Below are 18,631 nucleotides of genomic sequence, written 5' to 3' on the forward strand. Positions count from 1 at the left end.
GGGCAGGTACAGGGGGTTAGATACAGAGTAAAGCTCCCTCTACACTGTCCCATCAAACACTCCCAGGGCAGGTACAGCACGGGGTTAGATACAGAGTAAAGCTCCCTCTACACTGTCCCATCAAACACTCCCGGGGCAGGTACAGGGGGTTAGATACAGAGTAAAGCTCCCTCTACACTGTCCCATCAAACACTCCCAGGGCAGGTACAGTGGGTTAGATACAGAGTAAAGCTCCCTCTACACTGTCCCATCAAACACTCCCCGAGCAGGTACAGCATGGGGTTAGATACAGAGTAAAGCTCCCTCTACACTTTCCCAGCAAGGTTGAAGAGCTAGTGATAATCTGCCAGTATCGGTGTCCAATTGTGGATAGACTGTGTAAACTGATCTTGCTGTGCTGGCTGTAAGGCTGTTACTTGAAACACTTTGCCTGATAACGCTCTTGTCAAGCGCCTGGGGACGTCAATACTACGTTAAAGGCGCTATATCAGTGGAAGTTGTTGATTAAGGAGGGAGCCACTGATTGGCTGCTTGCACCCACCTGAGCCGATTGCCCTGATTGGGCCACTGGTATCGGGGTTCAAACCCGCTTCTGATCCGGTTTCCATTTTGACGAAAGATCACTTCTGGGTCAAAGTCTAGAAAACAAGTTCGGAACCGGTTAGTATCTGCCTGGTTAGTCCACTTGGAGTACTGTGCACTGTTCTGGTCTGCATTTTATTAAAAAAAGGATATAAAGGCGCTGTGGAAAGTGCAAAATAGATCTACAAGTCTGGTAGCAGAACTGAGAGGATGTAGCCATCAGCAAAGACTGAAAAGACTGGGCGCTTTTCTCTAGAAAACAGAACCAACGCATTCTCAGTGAACAGAACTGGACACAGAACTGGGCCATGTCGGACATCACAACCCACCTCAACCACTCTGCCTTTAACTCCCACTCTGCTTCCTTGCTTTCAACCAATACGAATCCAGTTTCAAAGTCCATATAGAAACATAGAAAATAGGTGCAGGAGTAGGCTATTCGGCCCTTCGAGCCTGCACCACCATTCAATATGATAATGGCTGATCATTCAACTTCAGTACCCCTTTCCTGCTTTTTCTCCATACCCCTTGATCTCTTTAGCTGTAAGGGCCACATCTAGCTCCCTTTTGAATCTATCTAACGAACTGGCCTCAACAATTTTCTGTGGTAGAGAATTCCACAGGTTCACAATTCTCTGAGTGAAGAAGTTTCTCCTCATCTCGGTCCTAAATGGCTTACCCCTTATCCTTAGACTGTGACCCCTGGTTCTGGACTTCCCCAACATTGGGAACATTCTTCCTGCATCTAACCTGTCCAATCCCGTCAGAATCTTGTATGAGATCTCCTCTCATTCTTCTAAACTCCAATGTATAAAGGCCCAGTCGATCCAGTCTCTCCTCATATGTCAGTCCCGCCATCCCGGGAATCAGTCTGGTGAACCTTCGCTGCACTCCCTCAATAGCAAGAACGTCCTTCCTCAAATTAGGAGACCAAAACTGAACACAATATTCCAGGTGAGGCCTCACCAAGGCCCTGTACAACTGCAGCAAGATCTCCACATCCACTGCATTTCCCCTCCAGTGTATTTGTTACCTCCTCTAATCATTGTGAAATCCATGCTGACTGTTTCTATTTTCTCTTTATTTAGACACGAGATAATTTCACCCTTAATTAAAGACTCTAGGATTTTTCCTTCCACAGATATTACGCTCACCGTCCTATAATTACCCTGACTGGCTCTGCCTCCCTTTTTATAAACAGGCCCTACACTAACCAAGATCCCATCCCCCGACACACATCCACACTCAGTAGAGCCCGAAATATAATCTCCAGAGCCTCAACAATTCCCTCCCCAATCTCCCCCAGGATAAGAACATAAGAAATAGGAGCAGGAGTAGGCCATACGGCCCCTCGAGCCTGCTCCACCACTTAATATGATCATGGCTGATCCGATCATGAACTCGGGTCCGCTTCCCTGCCCGACCCCCATAACCGCTTATCCCCTTATCGATTAAGAAACTGTCTATCTCTGTCTTAAATTTCTTCAATGTCCCAGCTTCCATAGCTCTCTGAGGCAGCGAATTCCACAGATTTACAACCCTCTAAGACAAGAAATTTCTCCTGCAGTAAGACCTCCCTACTCCGATACTCAAATCCCCTCGCTATGAAGGCCAACATGCCATTTGCCACCTGCTGTACCTGCATGCCAACTTTCAGTGACTGATGTACCATGACACCCAGGTCTCGTTGCACCTCCCGTTTTCCTAATCTTTCACCCTTCAGATAATATTCTGCCTTTGTGTTTTTGCCACCAAAGTGGATAACCTCACATTTATCCACATTATACTGCATCTGCCATGTATTTGCCCACTCACCTAACCTGTCCAAGTCACCCTGCAGCCTCTTAGCGTCCTCCTCACAGCTCACACCATCACCCAATTTAGTGTCATCTGCAAACTTGGAGATATTACACTCAATTCATTCATCTAAATCATTAATGTATATTGTAAATAGCTGGGGTCCCAGCACTGAGCCCTGCGGCACCCCACTAGTCACTGCCTGCCATTCTGAAAAGGACCCGTTTATCCCGACTCTCTGCTTCCTGTCTGCCAACCAGTTCTCTATCCACGTCAGTACATTACCCCCAATACCATGTGCTTTGATTTTGCACACCAATCTCTTGTGTGGGACCTTGTCAAAAGCCTTTTGAAAGTCCAAATACACCACATCCACTGGTTCTCCCTTGTCCACTCTGCTAGTTACATCCTCAAAAAATTCCAGAAGATTTGTCAAGCATGATTTCCCTTTCATAAATCCATGCTGACTTGGACCGATCCTGTCACTGCTTTCCAAATGCGCTGCTATTTCATCCTTAATAATTGATTCCAACATTTTCCCCACTACTGATGTCAGGCTAACCGGTCTATAATTACCCGCTTTCTCTCTCCCTCCTTTTTTACAAAGTGGTGTTACATTAGCTACCCTCCAGTCCATAGGAACTGATCCAGAGTCGATAGACTGTTGGAAATTGATCACCAATGCATCCACTATTTCTAGGGCCACTTCCTTAAGTACTCTGGGATGCAGACTATCATGCCCCGGGGATTTATCAGCCTTCAATCCCATCAATTTCCCGCCTAATAAGGATATCCTTCAGTTCCTCCTTTTCACTAGACCCAATGTCCCCGAGTACAGTTAGGTTATTTGTGTCTTCCTTCGTGAAGACAGAACCAAAGTATTTGTTCAGTTGGTCTGCCATTTCTTTGTTCCCCATTATAAATTCACCTGAATCCGACTGCAAGGGACCTATGTTTGCCTTCACTCAATGACATATGATGAGAGACTGGATCGACTGGGCCTGTATTCACTGGAGTTTAGAAGGGTGAGAGGGGATCTCATAGAAACATAAAATTCTGATGGGACTGGACAGGTTAGATGCAGGAAGAATGTTCCCGATGTTGGGGAAGTCCAGAACCAGGGGTCACAGTCTAAGGATAAGGGGTAATGGGTAAGCCATTTAGGACTGAGATGAGGAGAAACTTCTTCACTCAGAGAGTTGTGAACCTGTGGAATTCCCTGCCACAGAGAGTTGTTGATGCCAGTTCATTGGATATATTCAAGAGGGAGTTAGATGTGGCCCTTACGACGAAAGGGATCAAGGGGTATGGAGAGAAAGCAGGAAAGGGGTACTTAGGTGAATGATCAGCCATGATCTTATTGAATGGTGGTGCAGGCTCGAAGGGCCAAATGGCCGACTCCTGCACCTATTTTCTATGTTTCTCTGTGAGGGTTTCTGCAACCACCACTCTTCCAGGCAGTGAGTTCCAGATCCCCACAACCCTCTGCGTAAAGAAGCCCCCCCTCAAATTCCCTCTAAACCTTCCACCGACCAACTTAAAACTATGCCCCTCGTAATAGACCTCTTCACCAATGGAAATAGACCCTTACTATCCACTATGTCGAGGCCCCTCAATATTTTGCACACCTCAATGAGGTCTCCTCTCAACCTCCTCTGTTCCAATGAGAACAAACCCAGCCTATCCAATCTGTCCTCATAACTAAGATTCTCCATTCCAGGCAGCATCCTAGTAAATCTCCTCTGCACCCTCTCTAGTGCAATCACGTCCTTCCTATAATATGGCGACCAGAACTGCACGCAGTACTCCAGCTGTGACCTAACCAAAGTATTGTACAATTTAAGCATAACCTCCCTGCTCTTATATTCTATGCCTCGGCCAATAAAGGCAAGCATTCCGTATGCCTTTTTAACCACCTGGCCTGCTACTTTCAGGGATCTGTGGACAAGCACTCCAAGGTCGCTTTGTTCATCTACACTATTAAATGGCCTATCACATAATGTGTAGACCCTTTCCGTATCAGCCCTCCCAAAGTGCATCACCTCACACCTCTCAATGAAATTCCATTTGCCACTGCTCTGCCCACCTGACCAGTAGATTGATATCCTCCTGCAGCCCATGACTTTCCTCTTCATTATCAACCACACAGCCAATTTTAGTGTCATAGAAACATAGAAAATAGGTGCAGGAGTAGGCCATTCAGCCCTTCGAGCCTGCACCACCATTCAATAAGATCATAGCTGATAATTCACCTCAGTACCCCTTTCCTGCTTTCTCTCCATACCCCTTGATCCCTTTAGCCATAAGGGCCATATCTAACTTCCTCTTGAATATATCTAACGAACTGGCTTCAACAACTCTCTGTGGTAGAGAATTCTCTGAGTGAAGAAGTTTCCCCTCATCTCGGTCCTAAATGGCCTACCCCTTATCCTTAGACTGTGACCCCTGGTTCTGGACTTCCCCAACATCGGGAACATTCTTCCTGCATCTAACCTGTCCAATCTCATCAGAATTTTATATGTTTCTCTTCATATGTCAGTCCCGCCATCCCGGGAATCAGTCTGGTGAACCTTCGCTGCACTCCCTCAATAGCAAGAACGTCCTTCCTCAGATTAGGAGACCAAAGCTGAACACAATATTCAAGGTGAGGCCTCACCAAGGCCCTGTACAACTGTAGTAACACCTCCCTGCTCCTATACTCAAATCCTCTCGCTATGAAGGCCAACATACCATTTGCCTTCTTCACCGCCTGCTGAACCTGCATGTCAACTTTCAGTCACTGATGAACCATGACACCCAGGTCTTGTTGCACCTCCCCTTTTCCTAATCTGCTGCCATTCAGATAATATTCTGCCTTCCTGTTTTTGCCACCAAAGTGGATAACCTCACATTTATCCACATTATACTGCATCTTCCATGTGTTTGCCCACTTACCTAACCTGTCCAAGTCACCCTGCAGTCTCCTAGCGTCCCCCTCACAGCTCACACCACCACCCAGTTTAGTGTCATCTGCAAACTTGGGAGATATTACACTGAATTCCCTCATCCAAATCTTTGATGTCTGCAAACTTCTTAATCATACTTCCTATATTCAAATCTAAATCATTGATATATATACCTCAAAAAGCAAGGGACCCAGTACTGAGCCCTGCGGAACCCCACTGGAACCATCCTTCCAGTCACAAAAACATCCAGCAACCATTACCCTTTGCTTCCTATCTCTAAGCCAATTTTGGATCCAACTTGCCACTTTGTCCTGGATCCCATGAGCTTTAACCTTCGTGACCAGTCCACCATGTGGGACCTTATCAAAAGCTTTGCTAAAGTCCATATACACTACATCGGACGCACTACCCTCATCGACCCTCCTGGTTACCTCCTCAAAAAATTCAATCAGGGTAGTCAGACACGATCTTCCCTGAACAAATCCGCACTGACTGTCCTAAATTAACCCTTGCCTTTCCAAATGCAGATTTATCCTGTCTTTCAGGATTTTTTCCCAATAATTTTCCCACCACTGAGGTTAGGCTGACAGGCCTGTAATTACTCGGCCTGTCCCTTTTTCCCTTCTTAAACAAGGGTACTACATTAGCAGTCCTCCAATCCTCCGGCACCATGCCCAGATCCAAAGAGGACTGAAAAATGATGGTCAAGGCCTCTGCTATTTCCTCTTTTACTTCGCTCAACAGCCTGGATGCATTTCATCCGGGCCTGGGGACTTATCTACTTTCAAAGCTGCTGAACCCCTTACCGACATAGGTAAAAAAAGGGATGAGGTCCTACGAAACGAATTTAAGGAGCTAGGAGCTAAATTAAAAAGTAGGACCTCAAAAGTAGTAATCTCGGGATTGCTACCAGTGCCACGTGGTAGTCAGAGTAGGAATCGCAGGATAGCGCAGATGAATACGTGGCTTGAGCAGTGGTGCAGCAGGGAGGGATTCAAATTCCTGGGGCATTGGAACCGGTTCTGGGGGAGGTGGGACCAGTACAAACCGGACGGTCTGCACCTGGGCAGGTCCGGAACCAATGTCCTAGTGGGAGTGTTTGCTAGTGCTGTTGGGGAGGATTTAAACTAATATGGCAGGGGGATGGGAACCAATGCAGGGAGACAGAGGGAAACAAAAAGGAGGCAAAAGCAAAAGACAGAAAGGAGATGAGGAAAAATGGAGGGCAGAGAAACCCAAGGCAAAGAACAAAAAGGGCCACTGTACAGCAAAATTCTAAAAGGACAAAGGGTGTTTAAAAAAACAAGCCTGAAGGCTTTGTGTCTTAATGCAAGGAGTATCTGCAATACGGTGGATGAATTAACTGTGCAAATTGATGTTAACAAATATGATGTGATTGGGATTACGGAGACGTGGCTCCAGGATGATCAGGGCTGGGAACTCAACATCCAGGGGTATTCAACATTCAGGAAAGATAGAATAAAAGGAAAAGGAGGTGGGGTAGCATTGCTGGTTAAGGAGGAAACTAAGGCAATAGTTCGGAAGGACATTAGCTTGGACGATGTGGAATCTATATGGGTAGAGCTGCAGAATACCAAAGGGCAAAAAACGTTAGTGGGAGTTGTGTACAGACCTCCAAACAGTAGTAGTGATGTTGGGGAGGGCATCAAACATGAAATTAGGGGTGCGTGCAATAAAGGTGCAGCAGTTATAATGGGTGACTTTAATATGCACATAGATTGGGCTAACCAAACTGGAAGCAATACGGTGGAGCAGGATTTTCTGGAGTGCATAAGGGATGGTTTTTTAGACCAATATGTCGAGGAACCAACTAGGGGGGAGGCCATCTTAGACTGGGTGTTGTGTAATGAGAGAGGATTAATTAGCAATCTCGTTGTGCGAGGCCCCTTGGGGAAGAGTGACCATAATATGGTGGAATTCTACATTAGGATGGAGAGTGAAACAGTTAATTCAGAGACCATGGTCCAGAACTTAAAGAAGGATGACTTTGAAGGTATGAGGCATGAATTGGCTAGGATAGATTGGCGAATGATACTGAAGGGGTTGACTGTGGATGGGCAATGGCAGACATTTAGAGACTGCATGGATGAACTACAACAATTGTACATTCCTGTCTGGCGTAAAAATAAAATAGGAAGGTGGCTCAACCATGGCTATCGAGGGAAATCAGGGATAGTATTAAAGCCAAGGAAGTGGCATACAAATTGGCCAGAAATAGCAGCGAACCCAGGGACTGGGAGAAATTTAGAACTCAGCAGAGGAGGACAAAGGGTTTGATTAGGGCAGGGAAAATGGAGTACGAGAAGAAGCTTGCAGGGAACATTAAGACGGATTGCAAAAGTTTCTATAGATATGTAAAGAGAAAAAGGTTAGTAAAGACAAACGTAGGTCCCCTGCAGTCAGAATCAGGGGAAGTCATAACAGGGAACAAAGAAATGGCAGACCAATTGAACAAGTACTTTGGTTCGGTCTTCACTGAGGAGGACACAAACAACCTTCCGGATATAAAAGGGGTCAGAGGGTCGAGTAAGGAGGAGGAACTGAGGGAAATCCTTATTAGTCGGGAAATTGTGTTGGGGAAACTGATGGGATTGAAGGCCGATAAATCCCCAGGGCCTGATGGACTGCATCCCAGAGTACTTAAGGAAGTGGCCTTGGAAATAGCAGGTGCATTGACAGTCATTTTCCAACATTCCATTGACTCTGGATCAGTTCCTATCGAGTGGAGTGTAGCCAATGTAACCCCACTTTTTAAAAAAGGAGGGAGAGCGAAAACAGAGAATTATAGACCGGTCAGCCTGACCTCAGTGGTGGGTAAAATGATGGAATCAATTATTAAGGATGTCATAGCAGTGCATTTGGAAAGAGGTGACATGATAGGTCCAAGTCAGCATGGATTTGTGAAAGGGAAATCATGCTTGACAAATCTTCTGGAATTTTTTGAGGATGTTTCCAGTCGAGTGGACAAGGGAGAACCAGTTGATGTGGTATATTTGGACTTTCAGAAGGCTTTCGACAAGGTCCCACACAAGAGATTAATGTGCAAAGTTAAAGCACATGGGATTCGGGGTAGTGTGCTGACATGGATTGAGAACTGGTTGTCAGACAGGAAGCAAAGAGTAGGAGTAAATGGGGACTTTTCAGAATGGCAGGCAGTGACTAGTGGGGTACCGCAAGGTTCTGTGCTGGGGCCCCAGCTGTTTACACTGTACATTAATGATTTAGACGAGGGGATTAAATGTAGTATCTCCAAATTTGCGGATGACACTAAGTTGGGTGGCAGTGTGAGCTGCGAGGAGGATGCTATGAGGCTGCAGAGCGACTTGGATAGGTTAGGTGAGTGGGCAAATGCATGGCAGATGACGTATAATGTGGATAAATGTGAGGTTATCCACTTTGGTCGTAAAAACAGAGAAACAGACTATTATCTGAATGGTGACAGATTAGGAAAAGGGGAGGTGCAAAGAGACCTGGGTGTCATGGTACATCAGTCATTGAAGGTTGGCATGCAGGTACAGCAGGCGGTTAAGAAAGCAAATGGCATGTCGGCCTTCATAGCGAGGGGATTTGAGTACAGGGGCAGGAAGGTGTTGCTACAGTTGTACAGGGCCTTGATGAGGCCACACCTGGAGTATTGTGTACAGTTTTGGTCTCCTAACCTGAGGAAGGACATTCTTGCTATTGAGGGAGTGCAGCGAAGTTTCACCAGACTGATTCCCGGGATGGCGGGACTGACCTATCAAGAAAGACTGGATCAACTGGGCTTGTATTCACTGGAGTTCAGAAGAATGAGAGGGGATCTCATAGAAACGTTTAAAATTCTGATGGGGTTAGACAGGTTAGATGCAGGAAGAATATTCCCAATGTTGGGGAAGTCCAGAACCAGGGGTCACAGTCTAAGGATAAGGGGTAAGCCATTTAGGACCGAGATGAGGAGAAACTTCTTCACCCAGAGAGTGGTGAACCTGTGGAATTCTCTACCACAGAAAGTTGTTGAGGCCAATTCACTAAATATATTCAAAAAGGAGTTAGATGAAGTCCTTACTACTCGGGGGATCAAGGGGTATGGCGAGAAAGCAGGAATGGGGTACTGAAGTTGCATGTTCAGCCATGAACTCATTGAATGGTGGTGCAGGCTAGAAGGGCCGAATGGCCTACTCCTGCACCTATTTTCTATGTTTCTATGTTAATACTTCCTCTCTCACTATATTTATTTTATCCAGAATATCACACTCCTCCTCATTAGCAGTATATGCATCGCCCCTTTCCTTTGTGAAAACAGATGCAAAGTATTCATTAAGAACCCTAACAACATCTTCCGCTCCACACACAGATTACCCTCATGGTCTCGAATAGGCCCTACCCTTTCTTTAGTTACCCTCTTACTCTTAATATATTTATAGAAGATCTTAGGTTAAATCTGCCCCACCATCCTTTCGGGCAGCGTGTTCGAGGTCACACAACTTGCTGCGCAAGAGCCTGTCCCTCCCACCACCCCTCGGGCTGACTGACCAGGGATCAGCTGATTGTCCGGAAAGGGGTTCTCCTCTTCCTCCTCCTCGACCTCCCCTTCGATGGGGCTTGGTGGCTCGCCCTGGCCAGCAGCCGCCAGCTTGTGTCCCCGACCTGCGCGGAAACACAAAGACAAACAATGCGGGATTAGCGGGCCTCTGAGTGAAGAGCTCAGCGCGTTCGGGGCTCGGCGCTCAGGCGACACGTGGAGTGCGCTCCGTTGACGGGAACACAACCTCCTCGGTTCGAACTCTCAACCTATTTGCTGCAGTATTCAGGGAATGAGCGGCCAGTCTCAGAGGTTGCAGGACACGGCAAAGTGTTTCAGCAGGAGGGGGCGCTTTGCTAAGGATGAGGAATTCGATGGGACAGTGTAGAGGGAGCTTTACTCTGTATCTAACCCCCTGTACCTGCCCTGGGAGTGTTTGATGGGACAGTGTAGAGGGAGCTTTACTCTGTATCTAACCCCCTGTACCTGCCGTGGGAGTGTTTGATGGGACAGTGTAGAGGGAGCTTCACTCTGTATCTAACCCCCTGTACCTGCCCTGGGAGTGTTTGATGGGACAGTGCAGAGGGAGCTTTACTCTGTATCTAACCCCCTGTACCTGCCCTGGGAGTGTTTGATGGGACAGTGTAGAGGGAGCTTTACTCTGTATCTAACCCCCTGTACCTACCCTGGGAGTGTTTGATGGGACAGTGTAGAGAGAGCTTTACTCTGTATCTAACCCCATGCTGTACCTGCCCTGGAGTGTTTGATGGGACAGTGTAGAGGGAGCTTTACTCTGTATATAACCCCATGCTGTACCTGCCCCGGGAGTGTTTGATGGGACAGTGTAGAGGGAGCTTTACTCTGTATCTAACCCCCTGTACCTGCACCGGGAGTGTTTGATGGGACAGTGTAGAGAGAGCTTTACTCTGTATCTAACCCCATGCTGTACCTGCCCTGGAGTGTTTGATGGGACAGTGTAGAGGGAGCTTTACTCTGTATATAACCCCATGCTGTACCTGCCCCGAAAGTGTTTGATGGGACAGTGCAGAGGGAGCTTTACTCTGTATCTAACCCCCTGTACCTGCCCTGGGAGTGTTTGATGGGACAGTGTAGAGGGAGCTTTACTCTGTATCTAACCCCCTGTACCTGCCCTGGGAGTGTTTGATGGGACAGTGTAGAGAGAGCTTTACTCTGTATCTAACCCCATGCTGTACATGCCCTGGAGTGTTTGATGGGACAGTGTAGAGGGAGCTTTACTCTGTATCTAACCCCATGCTGTACCTGCCCTGGGAGTGTATGATGGGACAGTGTAGAGGGAGCTTTACTCTGTATCTAACCCCCTGTACCTGCACCGGGAGTGTTTGATGGGACAGTGCAGAGGGAGCTTTACTCTGTATCTAACCCATGCTGTACCTGCCCTGGGAGTGTTTGATGGGACAGTGTAGAGGGAGCTTTACTCTGTATCTAACCCGTGCTGCACCTGCCCTGGGAGTGTTTGATGGGACAGTGTAGAGGGAGCTTTACTCTGTATCTAACCCGTGCTGTACCTGCCCTGGGAGTGTTTGATGGGACAGTGTCGAGAGAGCTTTACTCTGTATCTCACCCCCTGTACCTGCCCTGGGAGTGTTTGATGGGACAGTGTAGAGGGAGCTTTACTCTGTATCTAACCCCCTGTACCTGCCCTGGGAGTGTTTGATGGGACAGTGTAGAGGGAGCTTTACTCTGTATCTAACCCCGTGCTGTACCTGCCCTGGGAGTGTTTGATGGGACTGTGTAGAGGGAGCTTTACTCTGTATCTAACCCCCTGTACCTGCCCTGGGAGTGTTTGATGGGGACAGTGTAGAGGGAGCTTTACTCTGTATCTAACCACCTGTACCTGCCCTGGGAGTGTTTGATGGGACAGTGTAGAGGGAGCTTTACTCTGTATCTAACCCGTGCTGCACCTGCCCTGGGAGTGTTTGATGGGACAGTGTAGAGGGAGCTTTACTCTGTATCTAACCCGTGCTGTACCTGCCCTGGGAGTGTTTGATGGGACAGTGTAGAGGGAGCTTTATTCTGTATCTAACCCGTGCTGTACCTGCCCTGGGAGTGTTTGATGGGACAGTGTAGAGGGAGCTTTACTCTGTATCTAACCCCCTGTACCTGCCCTGGGAGTGTTTGATGGGACAGTGTAGAGGGAGCTTTACTCTGTATCTCACCCCCTGTACCTGCCCTGGGAGTGTTTGATGGGACAGTGTAGAGAATCACAGAATGTTTACAGCACAGGGAGGCCATTCGGCCCGTCGAGCCCGTGCCGGCTCTCTGCAAGAGGACTTCAGCCAGTCCCACTCCCTGCCCTTTTCCCGTAGCCCTGCTAATTCTGTTTCCTCCAGATACTGGAAGCCACGATTGAGTCTGCCTCCGCCCCCCTCTCAGTCCCCGGAGCAGCCGATGCGGGAACGGCTTTTGTCAGACACCGGAGCCTCGCAGCGATCTTACCCCAGAAGTGCGTCGACCTCGACCTCGACGGCGATCGCAGTACTGCCGGTATCCCAGCGTTCCTCAGGTCCGGCTGTGGCGGGCGCCCGGGAACGTCTCGCGAGGGCTCCTCCGGCCGGTCAGCCGCCCGTCCGACGGCCGCGCGGTACCCCAGCGCCTCGCCTCGCCCCCAGGCCCGCTGGCCGGGCGACCTGGAGCGCCAGCGCAGCTCCTCCTCTCCGGCCGGCCGGTCCGCGGGGGCCCCCTCGGCGGGAGCGGTGGGCGGGCGGGGGGCCGGTGGCGGTGTGACGGCGGCCACCCGCGGCTCGCTCCGCACGCACAGCGTGGCGTTGGGACTCAGGCCCAGAGCTCCCAGCGTGCTGCCCAGATCACTGTCGGAGAAACGCCTCCTGGGGAAGCCCTGCAGCAGGGCGATGGCGGGCAGCTCGGGGCACCGCCGCCACACGTAGTCCCGCACGCTCCGCAGAGGCTCGTCCTCCCGGAACCGCTCCCGCACCGATTCACCCGACGGCAGCCGGATCTGAGGGCAGAGGTCAAGGGGCAAAGTCAGCAAGGTCAGGCGGCATCCAGAGGGAGCAAATACAGGTCAACGCCAGCGTACAATCTTCACTGATACATCCAACAGGGAAAACCTCTTTACCCAGAGAGCAGTGAGAATGTGCAGCTCGCCACCACACGGAGTGGCTGAAGCCAATAGTACCGATGTATTTAAGGGGAAGTACAAGCTAAAAGTTCACGGGGTTGGGGGTAATATATTACATGGATAGAGGATTGGCTAACTAACAGAGAACAGGGATAAATGGTTCATTCTCGGGTTGGCAACCAGTAACTAGTGGGGTGCCGCAGGGATCAGTGCTGGGACCCCAACTATTTACAATCTATATTAACGACTTGGAAGAAGGGACTGAGTGTAACGTAGCCAAGTTTGCTGATGGTACAAAGATGGGAGGAAAAGCCATGTGTGAGGAGGACACAAAAAATCTGCAAAAGGACATAGACAGGCTAAGTGAGTGGGCAAAAATTTGTCAGATGGAGTATAATGTTGGAAAGTGTGAGGTCATGCACTTTGGCAGAAAAAAAAATCAAAGAACAAGTTATTATTTAAATGGAGAAAGATTGCAAAGTGCTGCAGTACAGCGGGACCTGGGGATACTTGTGCATGAAACACAAAAGGTTAGTATGCAGGTACAGCAAGTGATCAGGAAGGCCAATGGTATCTTGGCCTTTATTGCAAAGGGGATGGAGTATAAAAGCAGGGAAGTCTTGCTACAGTTATACAGGGTATCGGTGAGGCCACACCTGGAATACTGCGTGCAGTTTTGGTTTCCATATTTACGAAAGGATATATTTGCTTTGGAGGCAGTTCAGAGAAGGTTCACTCGGTTGATTCCGGAGATGAGGGGGTTGACTTATGAGGAAAGGTTGAGGAGGTTGGGCCTCTACTCATTGGAATTCAGAAGAATGAGAGGTGATCTTATTGAAACGTATAAGATTATGAGGGGACTTGACAAGGTGGCTGCAGAGAGGATGTTTCCACTGATGGGGGAGACTAGAACTAGGGGGCATGATCTTAGAATAAGGGGCTGCCCATTTAAAACTGAGATGAGGAGGAATTTCTTCTCTCAGAGGGTTGTAAATCTGTGGAATTTGCTGCCTCAGAGAGCTGTGGAAGCTGGGACATTGAATAAATTTAAGACAGAGATAGACAGTTCTTTAACCGATAAGGAAATAAGGGGTTATGGGGAGCGGGCAGGGAAGTGGACCTGAGTCCATGATCAGGTCAGCCAAGATCATATTAAATGACGGAGCAGGCTCGAGGGGCCGAATAGCCTGTTTCTGTACCGGGTGAGCAGAGCGGGGAGGAGGACTGACCCTTGGTTTCCACCTCTGACAGTGCAGCGCTCCCTCAGTACTGCCCCTCCGACAGTGCAGCGCTCCCTCAGTACTGCCCCTCCGACAGTGCAGCGCTCCCTCAGTACTGCCCCTCCGACAGTGCGGCGCTCCCTCAGTACTGCCCCTCCGACAGTGCGGCGCTCCCTCAGTACTGCCCCTCCGACAGTGCGGCACTCCCTCAGTACTGCCCCTCCGACAGTGCGGCACTCCCTCAGTACTGCCCCTCCGACAGTGCGGCACTCCCTCAGTACTGCCCCTCCGACAATGCGGCACTCCCTCAGTACTGCCCCTCCGACAGTGCGGCACTCCCTCAGTACTGCCCCTCCGACAGTGCGGCACTCCCTCAGTACCGCCCCTCCGACAGTGCGGCACTCCCTCAGTACCGCCCCTCCGACAGTGCGGCACTCCCTCAGTACCGCCCCTCCGACAGTGCGGCACTCCCTCAGTACTGCCCCTCCGACAGTGCGGCACTCCCTCAGTACTGCCCCTCCGACAGTGCGGCACTCCCTCAGTACTGCCCCTCCGACAGTGCGGCACTCCCTCAGTACCGCCCCTCCGACAGTGCAGCACTCCCTCAGTTCCGTCCCTCCGACAGTGCGGCACTCCCTCAGTACTGCCCCTCCGACAGTGCGGCACTCCCTCAGTACTGCCCCTCCGACAGTGCGGCACTCCCTCAGTACTGCCCCTCCGACAGTGCGGCACTCCCTCAGTACTGCCCCTCCGACAGTGCGGCACTCCCTCAGTACTGCCCCTCCGACAGTGTGGCACTCCCTCAGTACTGCCCCTCCGACAGTGTGGCACTCCCTTAGTCGTGGAGTGGGATTTGAACCTGACAGAGCTGAGAGAGTGACTCACTGAGCCAACGACTGACATGTGTTCGATTGGTCGCTGATTGTAAATCCCTCGCTGCTCCCAGCATCAGAGAAAACAGCAGGAATGGGTGCCTTTGTTTTTAACGTTTTGTTTTTAAGCTGCTTTATTTAAAGTGTGGTGTCAAATGCATGAGTCAACCCTCGCCCCGTCGAACTCCTGCCAACTCAGCGACTTAAATTTAACCCACAAGTATACGACGCATTCATGTAGGACCTCCAACATCGCAAGACATTGCGAAGTGCCTACCAGGAGCATAATCAGCAAAACATTGATCGTGGAGCTAAAGGAGGAGATGCGAGGAGTTTGGTCAGAGAGCTGGGTTTTATCGGAGAGGAGGGAGAGGCTGAGCGGTTTCGGGAAAGCGTGCCAGAGCTGTGGGTTTTGCTGGTTCATCAGTTCCACACTTGTCAAATAAACCACTGGAGTGGCAATTGTTTTTATATAGAATTAAAAAGAATTTACAGGACAAAAACAGGTCATCCAACCCCATAGGTCCATGCTGGTGTTTCATCATCAGAGGCAGTCCCTCGGAATCGAGGAAGACTTGCTTCCACTCAGTGAGTTCTCAGGTGGCTGAACAGTCCAATACGGGAATTACAGTCTCTGTCACAGGTGGGACAGACAGTGGTTGAGGGAAGGGGAGGGTGGGACTGGTTTGCCGCACGCTCCTTCCGCTGCCTGCGCTTGGTTTCTGCACGCTCTCGGCGATGAGACTCGAGGTGCTCAGCGCCCTCCCGGATGCACTTCCTCCACTTAGGGCCGACTGGTCTTTGGCCAGGGACTCCCAGGTGTCGGTGGGGATGTTGCATTTTATCAGGGAAGCTTTGAGGGTGTCCCTGTAATGTTTCCTATGCCCACCTGGGGCTCGTTTGCCGTGTTGGAGTTCCGGGTAGAGCGCTTGCTTTGGGAATCTCGTGTCGGGCATGTGGTGTTTATGCTCCACACGAGCCTCCTCCCACCCTACTTTCCTACATTACAGCTGTGACAATATTTATCCCTCAATCAACATCACTAAAACAGATTATCTGGTCATTATCACATGGCTGTGTGTGGGAGCTTGCTGTGCGCAAATTGGCTGCCGCATTACAACAGTGACTACACTCCAAAAGTACTTCATTGGCTGCAAAGGGCTTTGAGACGTCCGGTGGTTGTGAAAGGCGCTACAGAAATGCAAGTCTTTCTTTCTTTTACTTCATCTCACGCCATCAACATATCCTATTTCTCTCTCTCTCTCTCTCTCTCTCTCGTGTGTGTGCGTATCGCCAACTTAAGCTCAGCGCAAACCCGTGGAGACGGCCGATTGGCCAGCTGTTTCCCCGCAGGTCCCGCCAAAGTTGTGGCGGCCGTTCAGGAGGCAACCCCCCGCCCCCCCCGCGTAAAATTCAACCCATTCGTTTTAACGCTGCTTGCCGCCCGCCTGCCCGTCCGCTCCGGTGGGACAGCCCGGTTAGTCTGGATTGCAGTGCAGTGTGAGCATACAGAGGAGAACGGGCAGCGGGGGGAGTGGGGGGGGGCAGTTTGGGAGGTTCTGGAGCCGAGAGTTTTGGGGAGCACAAAGTCCATCAGATGAACCAGTTTAGAAAGCAGCCCTGCCGTGCAATGCGGGGGGGAACCCAGGCTTGGCAAAACTCACCATCAGTATGCAATGGCTTCCCACTGCAGTTTCAACTTTGCCTCCTAACCTCTGACCCTGCTGAGGGGGTTCGGGCAAGCACGGTGGCGCCGATTTTGCTTTCAGATTTTCACGGTCGTCAGCGATTCTCTTCAACGCCAGTTCATGGTCCTGGAGCGACACATCACACAAAACACTGGTTATCCAAGGGAACCAATCATAACCCCTCCCGAACAAAGACCCTCCACCCCCAGCCTCAAGGGAACCAATCAAAGCATCTCTCAAACCTCCGGACAAAGCCCCTTCACCCCTGACCCCAAGGGAACCAATCATATCCCCTCCCGAACCCTCGCACAAAAACCTTTCACCCCCGACCCCAAGGGAACCAATTATAGTCCCTCCCGAACATAGACCCTTCACCACTGACCCCAAGGGAACCAATCAAACCCATCGCCCAGCACCCCCCCCCCCCCGACGCCCATCGCCCAGCCCCCCCCCCCGACGCCCATCGCCCAGCCCCCCCCCCCGACGCCCATCGCCCAGCACCCCCCCCCCCCGACGCCCATCGCCCAGCCCCCCCCCCCGACGCCCATCGCCCAGCCCCCCCCCCCGACACCCATCGCCCAGCCCCCCCCCCGACGCCCATCGCCCAGCCCCCCCCCCCGACACCCATCGCCCAGCCCCCCCCCCGACGCCCATCGCCCAGCCCCCCCCCCCGACACCCATCGCCCAGCACCCCCCCCCCCCGACGCCCATCGCCCAGCACCCCCCCCCCGACGCCCATCGCCCAGCCCCCCCGACACCCATCGCCCAGCCCCCCCCCCGACGCCCATCGCCCAGCCCCCCCCCCGACGCCCATCGCCCAGCCCCCCCCCCGACACCCATCGCCCAGCACCCCCCCCCGACGCCCATCGCCCAGCCCCCCCGACACCCATCGCCCAGCACCCCCCCCCGACGCCCATCGCCCAGCCCCCCCGACACCCATCGCCCAGCACCCCCCCCCGACGCCCATCGCCCAGCAGCCCCCCCGACACCCATCGCCCAGCAGCCCCCCCGACACCCATCGCCCAGCCCCCCCGACACCCATCGCCCAGCACCCCCCCCCGACACCCATCGCCCAGCAGCCCCCCCGACACCCATCGCCCAGCACCCCCCCCCGACGCCCATCGCCCAGCACCCCCCCCCGACACCCATCGCCCAGCAGCCCCCCCGACACCCATCGCCCAGCAGCCCCCCCGACACCCATCGCCCAGCACCCCCCCCCGACACCCATCGCCCAGCACCCCCCCCGACACCCATCGCCCAGCACCCCCCCCCGACGCCCATCGCCCAGCACCCCCCCCCGACACCCATCGCCCAGCACCCCCCCCGTCGCCCATCGCTCTACCCTTCACCCATCGCCCAGCACCCCCCCCCGACACCCATCGCCCAGCACCCCCCCCGACGCCCATCGCCCAGCACCCCCCCCCGACACCCATCGCCCAGCACCCCCCCCCGACGCCCATCGCCCAGCAGCCCCCCCGACGCCCATCGCCCAGCACCCCCCCCCGTCGCCCATCGCTCTACCCTTCACCCATCGCCCAGCCCCCCCGACACCCATCGCCCAGCACCCCCCCCCCGACGCCCATCGCCCAGCCCCCCCCGTCGCCCATCGCTCTACCCTTCACCCATCGCCCAGCCCCCCCGACGCCCATCGCCCAGCCCCCCCCGTCGCCCATCGCTCTACCCTTCACCCATCGCCCAGCCCCCCCGACACCCATCGCCCAGCACCCCCCCCCCCGACGCCCATCGCCCAGCCCCCCCCGTCGCCCATCGCTCTAACCTTCACCCATCGCCCAGCCCCCCCCGTCGCCCATCGCTCTAACCTTCACCCATCGCCCAGCCCCCCCGTCACCCATCGCCCAGCCACAGCCCCCCCGTCACCCATCG

At 52.2% G+C, this 18,631-nt stretch overlaps 2 protein-coding genes across 2 annotated transcripts in view; one reads left to right on the forward strand and one right to left on the reverse strand.

Moving 5' to 3' along the window:
- Positions 1-18,631, forward strand: part of ankrd29 (ankyrin repeat domain 29) — a 1,085,233-nt gene that overhangs the window by 678,392 nt on the left and 388,210 nt on the right. The gene's annotated exons all lie outside the window — the stretch shown is intronic.
- Positions 1-18,631, reverse strand: part of LOC139261566 (uncharacterized) — a 98,776-nt gene that overhangs the window by 53,901 nt on the left and 26,244 nt on the right. Inside the window, exons 5-8 of the mRNA XM_070877072.1 lie at positions 16,724-16,873; positions 12,325-12,844; positions 9,858-9,971; positions 542-638 (exon numbers count right to left, since the gene is read on the reverse strand). Of these exons, the coding sequence (XP_070733173.1) occupies positions 542-638; positions 9,858-9,971; positions 12,325-12,844; positions 16,724-16,873 (881 nt within the window). The remainder of the gene's footprint in view (positions 1-541; positions 639-9,857; positions 9,972-12,324; positions 12,845-16,723; positions 16,874-18,631) is intronic.

This window comes from Pristiophorus japonicus, chromosome 1, assembly GCF_044704955.1.
Source record: "Pristiophorus japonicus isolate sPriJap1 chromosome 1, sPriJap1.hap1, whole genome shotgun sequence".
Classification (NCBI taxonomy): Eukaryota; Metazoa; Chordata; class Chondrichthyes; family Pristiophoridae; genus Pristiophorus; species Pristiophorus japonicus.